General features: G+C 44.3%; 3 gene segments (V, D, J or C); all 3 read right to left on the bottom strand.

Moving 5' to 3' along the window:
- Positions 1–162, bottom strand: part of LOC120910384 — a 634-nt gene extending 472 nt beyond the window's left edge. The window contains 1 exon segment of the V gene segment in view: positions 1–162. This exon segment is cut by the window's left edge and continues 11 nt beyond it. Within this exon segment, the coding sequence occupies positions 1–47 (47 nt within the window).
- Positions 163–7067: 6905 nt separating this feature from the next.
- On the bottom strand, positions 7068–8603 carry LOC120910350. The segment is given in 2 exon segments: positions 7068–7660; positions 8017–8603. Coding segments are annotated over 2 exon segments (387 nt in total).
- Positions 8604–11148: 2545 nt separating this feature from the next.
- LOC120910349 lies at positions 11149–13176 on the bottom strand. The segment is given in 2 exon segments: positions 11149–11848; positions 13081–13176. Coding segments are annotated over 2 exon segments (360 nt in total).
- Positions 13177–15692: the final 2516 nt, after the last annotated feature.

Here is a 15692-nt window from a genome sequence, read left to right as displayed (position 1 = left end):
TTGGACATGAAAAGCGCTAAAATCAGTCTTATGGACTTTGTGTCCATTCCGGGATTTCATCTGAATGCAAACTCAGAAATGACGCTCTAAAGCTCTTTGAATTGTTCTAATGTAGACTATAAGCCCCTCCCTCTATATTTCATGCTATTTCTCTATTTTTTCTGCTCCTCGCACTTTTTTTTTCTTATTTCCCTGCCCATCTTATTTCTTCTCTTTTACTTCTCTTCCACCCTTTTCCCTTAAGCCAGCCATAGACTGTGCAATTTTCTGCAATTGATTGATTCCCCCATCAACACTAATTGTGTTGATAGAGGAATCCCTCCAATGGAGCAATTGTGTTCTTCTGGTGGATGGGGGGTGTGGGAAGCCATCCTTGCTGGGAGAACACAGTGGTTATTACAAGGGGCTATAGCCTCAGGCAATGATCACATTGAAAATCCGACTGCTGGTTGTAGCAAAGTTGATCGGTCAATTAACTTGGCATTAATAAGCCTGCCCATACATGGTTCAAAACTCGGCTGGTCCCTGCTGAACCGGCTGAGATTTGAACTGTCTATAGCTGTCTTGAGTCTCTCCCTCTCTGTTTACTTTACGTATAGTATAACTAAAGGCAAAGAGGCAGATCCACGAAAGGATTACACTGGCGTATCTACTGATACGCCTGCGTAATTTTAAATTTCCTGCGTCGTATCTTTGTTTTGTATCCACAAAACAAGATCCGACGGCATCTGGGATCGATCCGACAGGAGTACGTCTTAGTACGCCGTCGGATCTAAGCTGCAATTTTTCGGCGGCCGCTAGGTGGCGTTTCCGTCGATCTCTGCGTCGAGTATGCAAATTAGCTAGTTACGGCGATCCACGAACGTACGTCGGCCCGGCGCATTTTTTTACGTCGTTTTTTCCAGCGTATAGTTAAAGCTGCTGTTCTGAGGCGTACTCAATGTTAAGTATGGCCGTCGTTCCCGCGTACAATTTTGAATTGTTTACGTCGTTTGCGTAAGTCATTCGCGAATAGGGATTTGCGTAGAATGACGTCACCGTCGTAAGCATTGGCTTGTTCCGGGTTAATTTCGAGCATGCGCACTGGGATACCCCCACGGACGGCGCATGCGCAGTTAAAAAAAAACGTTGTTTACGTCAGGTCACAACGTATTTACATAAAACACGCCCCCATCACTTCCATTTGAATTCCGCGCCCGTACGCCACAGAAGATACACTACGCTGCCGTAACTTACGGCGCAAATTCGTTGAGGATTCAAACCAAAAAAAAGTAAGTTACAGCGGCGTAGTGTATCTTAGATACGCTACGCCCGGCGCATTAATGCGCCGATGTACGTGGATCTTCCCCAAAATGTTTTGTTCACTTTAAGACAGAGTGTACTGTAGAGGGATTATAAAATGTCAGTTTTTACTGCTGTCTGTGCTCCCGTTAAGGAGATTCACCCTCTCTATTTGTTCTTTTTACAATTTTAATTGAAAATGAATGTAAGAAAATTCCAAATTTTGGGTTGTCCCCAGAAAAGTAATAGAGGGTAAATCTATCAATGGGAACATTAGTTCTAGTGACTTGTTGATCCCAAGGAATTCCTTTAATTTGCAGGGATTTCCTTTCACTTTCTGTTTGGATATGGGACAGGATGTGAAGGAAACCTCCGCAATAGGACACAGATGTCGAAACAAAATATCTGAGAGGGGTTAGAACCCTCCCTTACTCAATCCAAAATGAACAAAAAAGTTGTGCCTATAGTTCTCCCTAAACCTACAAACGGCACCCCAGATGTTTTGGAAATACATTTCCCATGATGCCCGACTACACGGTTTAGGAGATATTTGCAAAAGACATGCACCGATGTCTTTGGCGCATGCGCCGTAGATAACGGCGCATAGGTGCACTGAGCGTGCCGTTACTAACGGCAATCATGGCCCTAGTGGCGGCACCCTCGTGCATGCGCGGGAGTGACGTCATTGCGGCTCCGGCCAGTCACAGCGCCGGAGCCGCGATATGAGGAAGACACATGGGGAGAGATGGCGGCTCTCCTCCAATGGTCAGACTTGTCCTGACAACCCCCCCCCCTCTGCCCCCTATATCTATACACAAATGTTTTGCCTTAATTTCTACGTTAAACTGGGTTGTTTTACAAGGTGAGGGTTCACATATACTTTAATTTTATGGATTATACAGTTATCATTTTATACTACTGTAATAGTGTGTCTTTGTAAGCTAGAACAATGTAGGTTTAACTACTGGCTAATATATACCAGGAAAAGCATTAAAGCTAAGGATTTCTGCAAAAGAAATAGGAAAAAAAGTAGATCACAAAAAAGGAGATTGCCCTAGTGGCAGTATAGCAGTACGATTCACGTTTGTTAATAATTGGCATTTAGTGCTAGGTACAGCTTTGGTTTCAGATTCTGTGTAGACTAGCTGCACAGTAATACACAGCCTGGTCCTCTTTAGTTGAAGATTTAAGCTTTAGTAGAGAATTGTGAGTGTCATCCCTGGTCAAGTTCCATCCGTCTTTGTATGCTACTTCCATGTTATAATCTTTAGCTCCAGTTGACCAGACGATCAGCTTCAGTCCTTCTCCGGGCTTCTTCTGGTACCAGAACATGTCATAGTAATTGGTTTCGCTCTGGTAACATGGCATTTCCACAGGATCTCCTGCATTCACTGTTAACAGTTCTTTCTCTTGCTTGACCACCGCTGACCAGCCCCGACCTGTGAAAGTGAAGAGTTGTAACTTCAAGGTAGGATTTTTATATTCTTTGACTCTAATGTTTTAACTTTTTCTGGAAAAATACATACATTGAAACATGGGATTCTTGCACAGCCATACTAGATAAACAGTTATGTTAGCACTAAATCTATTTAACAAATGAACAGCCTGGGAGTCTGGACTGCGAAGGGCACCTAAGCATCTGTGTCCTCAATATTAAAGATAGTGCTAATGGGTTTTCCTAAGGCACTACATAATTTTAAAGTACTGAGACAATGACAAACAATGATGATAACAAAAGGAAAATATACAAAGGCATATACTGTATATAGATACAATTTCTATTTTAGCAGCCTTCTAATTAGTTTACATACATAATAAATAGCTCAAAATTAGTAGTAGAAACGGGCAAAGCTCCATCATCCCTGCTACATGCGAGGAAGTGAAAGTAATATGTAATGCACCAAGTTTCAGAGCGAACATGATGATAAAGAAGCTTGTGCATTGCTTTTGATCCTCAGCTTCTTAATTCTAATTGGTAGATAGTCACCTGACGTGTGTCATATTAAGACACACCTTGGCTGTTCCACTTTAAAGATCCCAGATATTTTTTGTTGCTTTATTTAATGTTACTTGCGTGGTGGCTCATTTGCATGTATTAGGCTGGGTTCACACTGGTACGACACGACAGCCATCCTACTTTGGATCCGACATTGCCCTGTGACTTGAAGCTGACATACGTCAGACTTTCAAAAACGGGGATCCGACTTGGATCCCCGCCAATACCAGGCACTGTGTTTGGTGTGAATCTTGAGGGGGAACTCCACGCCAAATTTAAAATAAGAAAATGGCATGGGTTCCCCCTCCAAGAGCATACCAGGCCATTCGGTCTGGTACAGATTTTAAGGGGAACCCCTACGCCGAAAAAACAGCATGGGGGTCCCCCCAAAATCCATACCAGACCCCTATCCGAGCACGTGGCCAGTCAGGAAAGGGGGTGGGGACGAGCGAGCGGGGGGTGGGGACATCGTTCCCCTACCCATTCACCTGGGGGGGAAAAAGTGTCGAGAAAAAAAAAATAGACAGGTAAGTAATTTATTAGGCAGCCCTGGGGGTCTTCTTCCGACTTCTCCGCTCTCTCCGGCCCCTTCTCCACGCTCTCCGGTTCTTCTCCCGCTCGCTGGTGCCTTCTGCGGGCTCCTCCGCTATCTTCTTTCAGCTCTTTTACTAGTGTTGGCCCGGTCCTCTCCGTCCTCTCCGTCATCTTCTTCCCTCTTCTTCCAATGTTGACTGTAATGCCATGTGCATGGTGCACAACTACTTATATAGGCATTGGGCGTGGTCACGAGTGATGTCACCCAGTGACCCCGCCCCATATGACGTCAGAGTCCCATCATGCCTCGAGACTCTGACGTCATAAGGGATGGGGTCACCGGGTGACCACGCCCCATGCCTATATAAGTCCTTGCGCACCGTGCACACAGCATTACAGCGGGAGAGAGCATTGTGTCAACATCAGAAAAGGCACCGGAGAGCGGGAGAAGAACCGGAGAGCGTGGAGAAGGTCTAGTGTGTTTTTCTCTTGACACTTTTTCCCCCAGGTGAATGGATAGGGGTACGATGTACCCCATACTCAATCACATAGGGCGGGGGGCCGGGATCTGGGGACCCCGTATTGAAAGAGGCTCCCAGATTCCGATAAGCCCCCCACCCGCAGACCCCAACAACCAATGGCCAGGGTTATCGGGAAGTGGCCCTTGTCCTCATCAACATGGGGACAGGGTGCTTCGGGGTGGGGGGCGCAGGGCCTCCTCTGCACCAAAGCACCAACCCCCCATGTTGAGGGCATGCAGCCTGGTACAGTTCAGGAGGGTTTTTTTTCGGCGTACGGGGTTCCCCTTAAAATCTGTACCAGACCGAAGGGCCTGGTATGCTCTTGAAGGGGAGACCCATGCCGTTTTTTTATTTAAAAATTGGCGTGGAGTTCCCCCTCAAGATCAGCAGAGCACAAGTCGCATGCCAAAGTCGGAGCATGCAAGACGGCGTTCCGACTTTGATACAACTTCAATGATATTCAATGGGCTGAAGTAGGATCAAAGTCGGACCAAAGTAGTACAGGTTGCACTTTCAAAGTCGGACCGACATGTGTCGGACCAGTTAAGACGGCTCCCATAGGAAAACATTGATTTTCACACGTCATGCGACATAAGCTTCCAATGTCGGAGCATTTGTCGCACCAGTGTGAACCCGGCCTCAGTGTTGCCTTTAGTTTAGGATCACCTGAGACATAGGGTGTACTCATACTTGGCACAGTTGCCTTGTACCTGTGACTATAAACTCCCCTACTGGCCTGCACTTACATTGTGTCAGATCAAGCACGTTTATGTCATCACCTCTGCCAAGCAGACCACAGTGGCCTCTGCTTTGATATCCATGAATACTCAATAATCCATGAGAGTTTTTTGCTCATGCATGGTTAGTGTCAGGAGCGTCCAGCACTTTGGGTTTGGCTGTGGCATTTTCCTTGTCTGTCTGTCCACCTGGCTGGAATGTGACCAATATGACCAGTCTCTGGGTAGAGACCAAACCTGATTTAAGCCTGCAATCTCAGGCTTGTGATATTGCATGTGTTACATGTGTTTAAGCTGCCTGTTTGTCTGTTCTACTCTGCTGCTTGGATTTCTCTGTCGACGACCTTAGATCGGATATTGACTATTCTCTGAACTGTGCCTGCCTTGTACTGGGACTGTCATTGAACCACTCTGCCTGTCTGACAACCGCAAATGCCTGTTTGCTTTGCTCAGTTTGTGCATGCCCTGGCACAATGCACTAGCATTGTGTATAAGTCCTGGGGGAATCCGAGTATCGGTAGGCTTGCTTGCCTTATGGAAAGGGGGCTTATATAGGTGAAGAACATGGAAGCTAGCTATAGTGTCTGACCACCTGCGTTAAGGGTAAACGTGACAGTTAGTGATCACACAGATGCGTACTGTGGCTGAATCACACTACTCCATGCCAAAGCCCACCTCTTCAAGCAGGCCAGGACACTTAACTGTGCCAAGCACTGTATTGAGTGGTTACATTTGTAAAATGAACTAAATGTTGAAAGTTAAATTTGCTCAGGCACAGCCCAGATCACCTAGTGTGAGTACGCCCTAACTGCATAGAGTATATATATGCTTTTCCTGTGTTTTTTTGGGTTTCACAGGAAAAGTATAATCATTTTGATAGAATTGACATTTTGATGGCTGTTATTTTACCTAAGAATGATATGTTTAATGATTTCCATATTTTCAACGTTGATCTTAAGTTTTGCAACATGGGTAGATTGGCCCAGATTCACAGCGGAGATACGACGGAGTATCTCAGATACTCCGTCGTATCTCTCAGAGTATCTATGCGACTGATTCATAGAATCAGTTACGCATAGATATCCCTAAGATCCGACAGGTGTAATTGTTTTACACTGTAGGATCTTAGGATGCAGTACCGCGGCCGCCGCTGGGGGGAGTTTGCATCGTAAACCAGCGTCGGGTATGCAAATTAGGAGTTACGGTGATCCACGATGGTTTTTCGCGTTCGCTACGTCACTGCTAGTCTAGTTTCCCATCGCAAATGTTGTCGTCGTTTTGGGTGCCCTAACTTTACACAGCACACGTATGTGCTGTATAAAGTATGGTCGTCGTTCCCGCGTCGAAATTTAAAAATTCACGTAGTTTGCGTAAGACGTCCGGTAATACAGAAGTACGCTACGCACATCGCCGTTCGAAAAAATGACGTCAGTTCGCGCAAAGCACGGCGGGAATTTCAGAACGGAGCATGCGCAGTAGGTCCGGTGCGGAAGCGCGCCTAATTTGAATGGCACACGCCCCTTTAAATTACGCTGGCTTACGCCGGAGGCCGCCAGCGTAGATTTTTATTGTAAGTGCTTTGTGAATCAGGCACTTGCGATGAAAACTTGCGGCGGTGTAACGTATCTACGATACGTTACGCCGCCGCACTTCTACGTGAATGTGGCCCATAATTTTTAGAAGATAAATATTGGTGTCTGGTACCTAGATAAGGTAGAGATTCCTTAGGCCATGTGAAGTTGAATGAAGTACGAATGGTATCTAATTGTGCTGGGGGGATGTTTATTGTCATGCCAATGGGTTTTGAGACATTTACTGATAATCCTGATAGTGATGAGAATGTTTTAAGTATGTTGAGTAGGTTTGGTAACGCTATGTTGGGTTGGGTAAGGAATAAGATTATGTCATCTGCATACCTACTAAGTTTGTATGTATTGTTATTAGAGCTATATCCTTTTATAGCCTCTAGTTCTTTTAACTGAAACACTGACAACAAAATGCTAAATAATATTTTAATATTAAATATTATGCATATAATATATATTAGTACTGTTGCTTTTTAACATAGAATGTCAATGCTGTAGTGTTGACACTTGGCTGATATTTACCAGTGGGACCAGTAAAAAAACAGAACTGTTGCAAGGGTTACAGATAGGGAAAACAACGACAAAAAAAAAATGAAAAATATATTAGTAATGTAGGCACCCTAGCGGCAGGATTGCAATGTGAACACAAACTGTCCATGCCTGATATTTAGTGACAGGTACAGTGTTGGTTTAAGCTTCTGTGTAAACTAGCTGCACAGAAATACACAGCCTGATCTTCCTTAGTTGCAGATTTTAGCCTTAGTGTAGAATTGTGAATGTTTTTCCGAGTCAGGTTGCACGTTTCCTTGTATGCATCTTCCATGTTATAATCATCAACTTCGGTTGACCAGACAATCAGCTTCAGGCCTTCTCCAGGCTTCTGCTGGTACCAGTACATGTTGTAGAAGTCAGACCTGCTCTGATAACATGGCATTTCTGCTGGATCTCCAAGATTTATAATTACCAGCTTCTTCGCTTGATTGACCACCTCTGCCCTGCCCCGACCTGTAGAAAAGAATAGCAGTAAGATAGGACTATTCTCTTTGTTGCTGAGGTCTTCATAACTTCTAAAGCTCTTCCATAAAATATATTACAAAAGTCTGAATGTTGTATGACCATTTTAAGCATACATCAATGTTGCCATCACACCGCTTGAAGGAACAAACAACGTTTGCTTGGTTAGAGGTGGACAAATGGACAACACCACCCGTGAGTCCTGACCTCATGTGGTGTCCTACAACAAATGTTGGGGTCCCTCTGGAAAGATATTATTCCCAACAGATTTTTATAGCAGTAATATTATCTTCACGACAATGAAAATAATTAATAAACATAAAGCAGTCTTGTTTAATTATACTTACACAAAAAATAGCCAAGAACTAGCATCAGAAATTGCCAAAGCTTTGTCATTTGCAAGTCTATGAGGGAAGAAAGTGGGATTGTGTCTCACGTGTTTGGCTGCTGAGAGTTAATGATGATAATGACACACCTACTGTGATTCTGATTGGTAGAAGGGCACCCGACTTGTGTCCCAGATAAGCACCCTTGGCTGCACCTGACTAACTAGGTCCTTCCATATACCATGACCAATGAAGTGCCCTTTTTTAGATGTTTCCCTTTATTTTACATTACAGGGCTGAGGTGGCATAACATGGGGGAGTGTTCTCCAGTATACCAATTAGTCTCTGCCTGTTATAACATTATTATTTTTTAGCTTTTGACAGAGTAGGAAATAGTTAGTTGTCTGTATCCTATTTGGGTAAGGGAGCTTGCTATCTGTACATTGTGATATACAGTATGTTCCATAGTTGAGAAACTCAGATACACTTAAAGATCACACTTATCAGAGGTGTCTTTACAAAATATGCAACTAAAGCATTTTTTTTTACTTGAGTAATTTACAGAGGTTATTTTTTTTATTTTTTAACTGTCTAGCTTGAAATTGTGCTAAACCTCCCCTCGGTACCACTGGAGGAGTAATGCCGCGTACATATCATGCAAAAAAACAACATAGAATTGCTCTATGCAATAGAATTGCACAGAGCAGCAACAAACCTCTTCTTCTCAGGTCCCCCACCGGTGCTCTTGACCCCTCCTCTCTGTCCAGTGCCCCACGGGAAGCCGCTTCCCACGGGGGCACTTGTGCATGCTCAATCCCAAGCCATGTCGCGGGGTCCATTGACACAAACGGCGGGACTTGGCCCTGCTCTCCGCTCCCCACTCCCTCATCAATGGCTTTGATTGACAGCACAGGGAGCCAATTGCTCACCATACCCCAGCAAAGCCAGTGAGACTCAGAAGTGAGGGGAGAAAAAAGCTGCATACATACACAGTGCCAGATCAAATGAATGGTAAGGTAAGTAGAAGGCGGGGTGAGGGGGATGCTGATGCCTAAACTTTTTCTACCTTAAATGGGTTGTAAAGGTTCATTTTTTATTTTCTAAATAGTTTCCTTTAAGCTAGTGCATTGTTGGTTCACTTACCTTTTTCTTTGATTTCCCACCTAAATGTTTTTTTGCTTTTTCTGAATTTCTCACTTCCTGTTTCTCCTTGGTAAGCTTGCCCCTATCATCCATGAGGGTTAGTCAGCCAGAACAGCTTACTGAAGAAGAACAGGAAGTGAGAAATTCAGACAAAGAAAACAAAGAAAAAAAAACATTTAGAAGGGAAATCGAACAATGCACTTGCTTAAAGGAACCTATTTAGAAAATTAAAAACAAACCTTTACAACCCCTTTAATGTAAGGAATGCATTAGGGAAAAATGTTTATGCTTTACAACCACTTTAAGCTTTGACTAGAAAATATCTGGAAGCTGATTGGTTTCTATGCACAGCGGCATTAGATTTAAGCACTCTACCAGTTTTAGTAAATCAACTCTATTGCGTCTGTTTTTTTTAATCTTCATTGTATCTATGAAGGTTGTCACGCGGGATGTACTTTAAACATGCCCGTCTTATTTAACTCCTGTACATGGTGTATAACTGTGTCAAGTATTTTACACAAGGTCAGCCCTCAAAATTTCCACTCGCCTGCTAGCATTTGGCGAGTGGATTTAAGCTGTGGGCGAGTGATAACAGTTCTGCATGACCAACAGTCCAATCTGTGCCTACACTTAGAGCCACGCTGCGATTGGTGGCCGAAGAGGAAAGGTGCGTGCCCAGGAAAAGTAGTCGGTTGAGCCGCACACATACAGAGCAGTACACAGGTGCTCTCCTTACAATTCTCGTTAAGCCATGGGACCTGATAGTATGACCTCTCTGAGCCTGGCTTCCCAACCTGACCAATGTAGCTGGAGAGCAGAGAGCAGGAGGGAACAAGTGAGCTGGAGGACTGCGATTATCCCCACTCTGGGTGTCCCAGGTAGGCAGTGCAGCACAGCGCTCACCAAGAGTTGCCCTGACAAGAGAGCGGCAGTATGCTGTGCGGTGTCAGTGTGCGATGTGTTGTGGTGTCATTGGCTATGCAGGTGTGTGAATCTTGGTGCTGGATTGTACTCCCTCCCGCTGTGCTGCAGCTCCTCTCCTCACTGCCCGACTGAATGAAAGGGGGAACAGGGGCCCCTGATTATGAGAGTGGGTAGAATAGGAGAGGGAGAGAGAGAGAGGAGGATGGATGGGGGTTGCAGAGGAGACAGCAAGAGAATGGGGGAAAAGACCTGGTTCTAGAGAGAGAAGGCAGAGGAGGAGGAGGAGGGAGTCTTGTACATAAAAAGAGGGAGAGCAATATTTGCAGAAGTAAAAAAGTCCATGTCCCTCTGGTTTGCCCCAGTGCCATGTCCCTCTGGTTTGCCCCAGTGCCATGTCCCTCTGGTTTGCCCCAGTGCCATGTCCCTCTGGTTTGCCCCAGTGCCATGTCCCTCTGGTTTGCCCCAGTGCCATGTCCCTCTGGTTTGCCCCAGGGCCATATGCCTCTGGTTTGCCCCAGTGCCATATGCCTCTGGTTTGCCCCAGTGCCCTGTCCCTCTGGTCTGCCCCAGTGCCCTGTCCCTCTGGTCTGCCCCAGTGCCCTGTCCCTCTGGTCTGGTCTGCCCCAGTGCCCTGTCCCTCTGGTCTGCCCCAGTGCCCTGTCCCTCTGGTCTGCCCCAGTGCCCTATCCCATTTTGTTAAAGTTGTTGTTGGTAATATTTAATTGTGTAACTTGATTCGGCATAAAACATTTAACAGTGTCATTCCAAGAGATAATCTACAAGGGCGTGTTTAGGGGCAGAATTAGGGGCGGGGCAGTGTATGGGTTAGGTGAGGCAACAGCTGGCGAGTAACACTTGAGGCCTGGCTAGAAGCTCAGGGCTTGAAATTTTGAGCCCTGCACAAGGTGATATGTGCTCAAAAGGTTACAGGAAGAGACAAGCACACTACATTTCTGGCAGGATCAATAGGTATTTTTGTACTTGATGAAAAGCTTCTTAGCCTAAAATGTGAAAAGTTATGTAGATAACACATCCAAGTACTGGTAAGCTGCAATATATTTGATTTTTGGTTTTAGATCTTTTAACCGCATCCAATTTGCATGACATGTGAATGTGACCGGCTCTTAATGGAGCGTGTTTACACAAGTCTGGGGCGGCCACAGTGCAGTTTCCAAACAGGTCCAGTGAGTTTTTGGGTTTAGTTCAGATTTGCACCTAAACCAGTGAGCAGAAACGCATCGGAACCCAGGCTGTAAACCGCAATCACACATATGTGAACCCGGCCTTAAGATTATTAAAGTATAGAGTTTGGTTGGTATTTTATTGGCCTGACCCCGTAAAAATCTAATTTGTTGGCAAAATGATTATCAGGTCAGGATGAAGTCAGTATTTTGTACTGGGAATGATGGCAGGATTAACATGTGAACAGGCTTGTGTACGGTTGACATTTAGTGCCAGGTGCAGTATTGGTTTCAGCTTCTGTGTTGACTAGCTGCACAGAAATACACAGCCTGATCCTCCTTAGTTGCAGATTTCAGAATTAGCTGAGAATTGTGAGTGTCATTCCTTTTGAGGTCCCATTCCGTCTCATAATCATTTTCCTTTTTAAAATCATTAGTTCCAGTTGATGAGACCACCATCTTTAACCCTCCACCAGGCTTTTGCTGATACCAGGCCATGTAGAAATAGGTGGAATCGCTTTGATAACATGGCATTTCAGCTGAATCTCCCACATTCACTATTACCAGTTTCTTTTCTTGCTTGACCACCGCTGCCCAGCTCTGACCTGTGGAAGGAAATAATGCTAACTTCAAGGTAGGTCTCATTTCATGTCTTCTTAGTTTTCACAGTTCAAACATTTTATGATCATATTTTTTATAGAACTTATCATCTCTTTTGTATTTAAGCAACATTTGCAAGCTCACAAAAAGTCCCTAACACTATTTTGGTGCCCCTGGACTATATTATCCACGGTATAATTTTTTTGTTGGCTTCTCCTGGGTAATATATCTTTCTGAATATCCAAGAATGACAAACTAAAATTGACAAGTAAAAAATGTCACCTAATTCCCTAAAAAGAAAAAACAAATATGAGAATGACATACTTAAATAAGGATCCCATCCCCTCAAAAGGGACTGAGAGAATTACAAACAAAAATGGAAACCTGGCTCTTTGTAAAAGATTAAGAGAATGATCTATTAAAAACTGAACCCCATCCTTTTAAAAAAAAGAAAAAAAGAGAATTACAAACTAAATAAAATAATAAATAATAAAAGACCAAGAGAGGAACATACTAAATTTAGGACCCTATCCTTTAAAAAAGACCAAGAGAATTACGAACTTAATTTGGAACCTAGCCGCTTGTAATAGGCCAAGAGAATGACATTAAAATAGGACCCAGTCACTTCAAAATATATCTGGCCCTTTTTAAGAGAATAACCTATCAAAAATTGGTCCTTGTACTTTTAAAAAGACCAAGAGAATTACAAACTAAAATTAAAACCTGGCCCCTCGTAAAGAGTCAAGAAAATTAAACTAAACAAGGACCCCCCCCCCCCAAATAAATCCAAGAAAATTATAAACTAAAAATGGAAAACTGCCCCCTCGTAAAAGGCCAAGAGAATGACATACCGAAAACTGGACCCCATCCTTTCAAAAAAGACCAAAAGAATTGCATACTAAAACTGAAACCTGGCCCCCCAATTAAAGACCAAGAGAAGAACATACTAAAATTAGGATCCTAAAAGACTGAGAGAATTACAAATTTTAATTAGAACCTGGCCCCTTGTAATAGGCCAAGAGAATGACATTAAAATAGGATCCAGTCTCTTCAAAAAAGACCAATAGAATTACAAACTGAAAATGGAAACTTGGCCTCTCGTATAAGGCCAAGAGATTTGCCGTAAAAGGCCAAGAGAATAACATAAAAAAAAATATATAAAAATATAAAAATTCCTTCAAAAAAGTTCAAGAGAATGACAAAACAAAAATGGAAAATATTTTAAAGTCAGACTTACATAGAAAGCAGCACAGGATGAATAGCTGATACCACAATTTCTTCATTATTTAAAATCCTCCTAACTCAATAACAAATTAAAAAGAAATAGTATATGAAAAACTAAGCTAATGTGATGACAAATGCACCATGTTCTGTAATCTGATTGGATTCCTGCTTGTTTAATTCTAATTGGTAGATGATCACCTGACTCCCAGCTCCTCCTTTCTCATATATTCTCCTAATATGTTCCACACCTGTTTTTTTTTTTTTTTTTCTAAAGAAGATTAAAAATCACATTCACAAAACAATGGGTATTTTTTTTAAATCAACCTTTATTAAAAATTTCACAGTTAGCATTACAGTCCTGCATTATTAACATACGGGTTGATAAGGGTATTAAAGCAAATAAACTGTAATTTTTCAAGGGACATTGCAGTTTGCAAGGCAATGTTCCCCAGAGCTTAGTGAAAGGGGTGAAGTTCCACTAGCCCAAAAAAATTCACATGCAGGGAATTTATTTTAAAAACTGAACTTTTGGTTGCACATAATTGGATGATGGACATCAGCAGAGCTTGACCTTGTTCACTAAGCACTGGTGAAAATTTCCTTGCAAAGTGCAACTTCCCTCACAAAATGAAAAATACATTTGTCTTTGGTAAAATAACCCCATGCAGCAAGTTATTGCAACAATTTATCAATTCAACCAGCACCATATATACCATACTGAGAATGCACCATGAAGGTTGGTTGTATTGCATACCATACAATATAGTCTATCTAAAGAGACATACAATACAGTTAAATAGGGAGCATACAATATTGTTCAATAGGACATTGGAGACATTCCATTACTACATGAGGTCTAGCCATCAGCACCAGCGAATCAAAATGCAGCATAGATCAGGCAAACAGAGCGCTCCTACCTACAACCTGAAATAAAGATCATAAGTCTTATGTGTTTACGTTAATGATTGATACAAAAAGCCTGTAGGATGTTTCTCAAGTCCAAATATAGCATGTCCAAATGCAAGCCACATACTCCTTACCCTATCAAATTTCCAGGTTTATACGTTTTAATGCATCCAGTTGTCCATGATAAAACTTAAAGAGTAACTTCACTTCTGTCTGAAAAAAAAAACATTCCCCTCTGGATGATCTATGGGCCAAATTCCCAAAAACGTAGCCTAACTTAACTTTCAGCAGTTAAGTTACACAGGCGTTAAATTTCTACCTAAGTGCCCGATCTTCAAAGCACTTACCTAGAAATTACACGCCGTGTAACTTAAGTGCCTCCGTCGCAAGGCGGTCCTCCTCTCCGGGGGGCGATTACAATTTAAATGAGGCGCGCTCCCGCGCCGGCCGTACTGCGCATGCGTGTGACGTAATTTTCCCGACGTGCAGCGCGCGAACGTAATTTACGCCGGGCTTTGTGGATTGCGACGGGACAATAAAGTTGCGACGGGTGAAAAAAAAAATACGCGCCGGGAAAACAAATAAAAAAAAAAAAATTGACAGCGTCGCTCGGCATGCATTCCTGAGAGGGAGAACTCCATGCCAATTTTCAAATAAAAAACCGGCATGGGTTCCCCCCCCAGGAGCATACCTTAGGTCTGGTATGGGTTGTAAGGAGACCCCCCCTACGCCGAAAAATCGACGTAGGGGGTCCCCCTACAATCCATACCAGACCCGTATCCAAAGCACGCTACCCGGCCGGCCAGGAATGGGAGTGGGGACGAGCGAGCGCCCCCCCCCTCCTGAGCCGTACCAGGCCGCATGCCCTCAACATGGGGGGTTGGGTGCTCTGAGGCAGGGGGGCGCACTGCGGGCCCCCCCACCCCAGAGCACCCTGTCCCCATGTTGATGAGGACAGGACCTCTTCCCGACAACCCTGGCCGTTGGTTGTCGGGGTCTGCGGGCGGGGGCTTATCGGAATCTGGGAGTCCCCTCAAATAAGGGGGCCCCCAGATACCGGCCCCCCACCCTAAGTGAATGGATATGGGGTACATCGTACCCCTACCCATTCACCTGGAGGCAAAGTGATAGTTATTAAACACACAACACAAGGGTTTTTAAAATCATTTATTAGTCTGCTCCGGAGGCCCCCCCTGTCTTCTTTAGCTCTAATACCAGGGGGGCTTCTTCTTCCACTCTCCGGGGGTCTTCTCCGCTCTCCGGGGGTCTTCTCCGCTCTCCGGGGGGGTCTTCTCCGCTCTCCGGGGGTCTTCTTCTATCTTCGCCGCTCTCTGCTGTTGACTCGGCGCACCCCGGTTCTTCTCCAGGTGTCCGGTGCCTTCTCCTTCAGCGCTGGCTGCCTGCTATCTTCGTGTGTTAGCTCAATTACTAGCAGGCAGCCAGCGCGGTCTTCTGTGACGTCATCTTCTTCTCTTCTCTTCTTCTCCCTTCTTCCGATGTTGACACGACGCCTCTTCTCACTGCAATGATGGAAGCGCGCCTTGCATCCCATTTATATAGGCCTCACCGTCCCATCATGCTCCGGTAGGTACCCACGTGGGTAGGCACCCACCACGTGGGTACCTACCGGAGCATGATGGGACGGTGAGGCCTATATAAATGGGATGCAAGGCGCGCTTCCATCATTGCAGTGAGAAGAGGCGTCGGGTCAACATCGGA

This window comes from Rana temporaria, chromosome 8, assembly GCF_905171775.1.
Source record: "Rana temporaria chromosome 8, aRanTem1.1, whole genome shotgun sequence".
NCBI lineage: Eukaryota > Metazoa > Chordata > Amphibia > Anura > Ranidae > Rana > Rana temporaria.
Note: the sequence above shows the minus strand (reverse complement) of the source record. Positions and strands in the feature narration are given on the sequence as shown.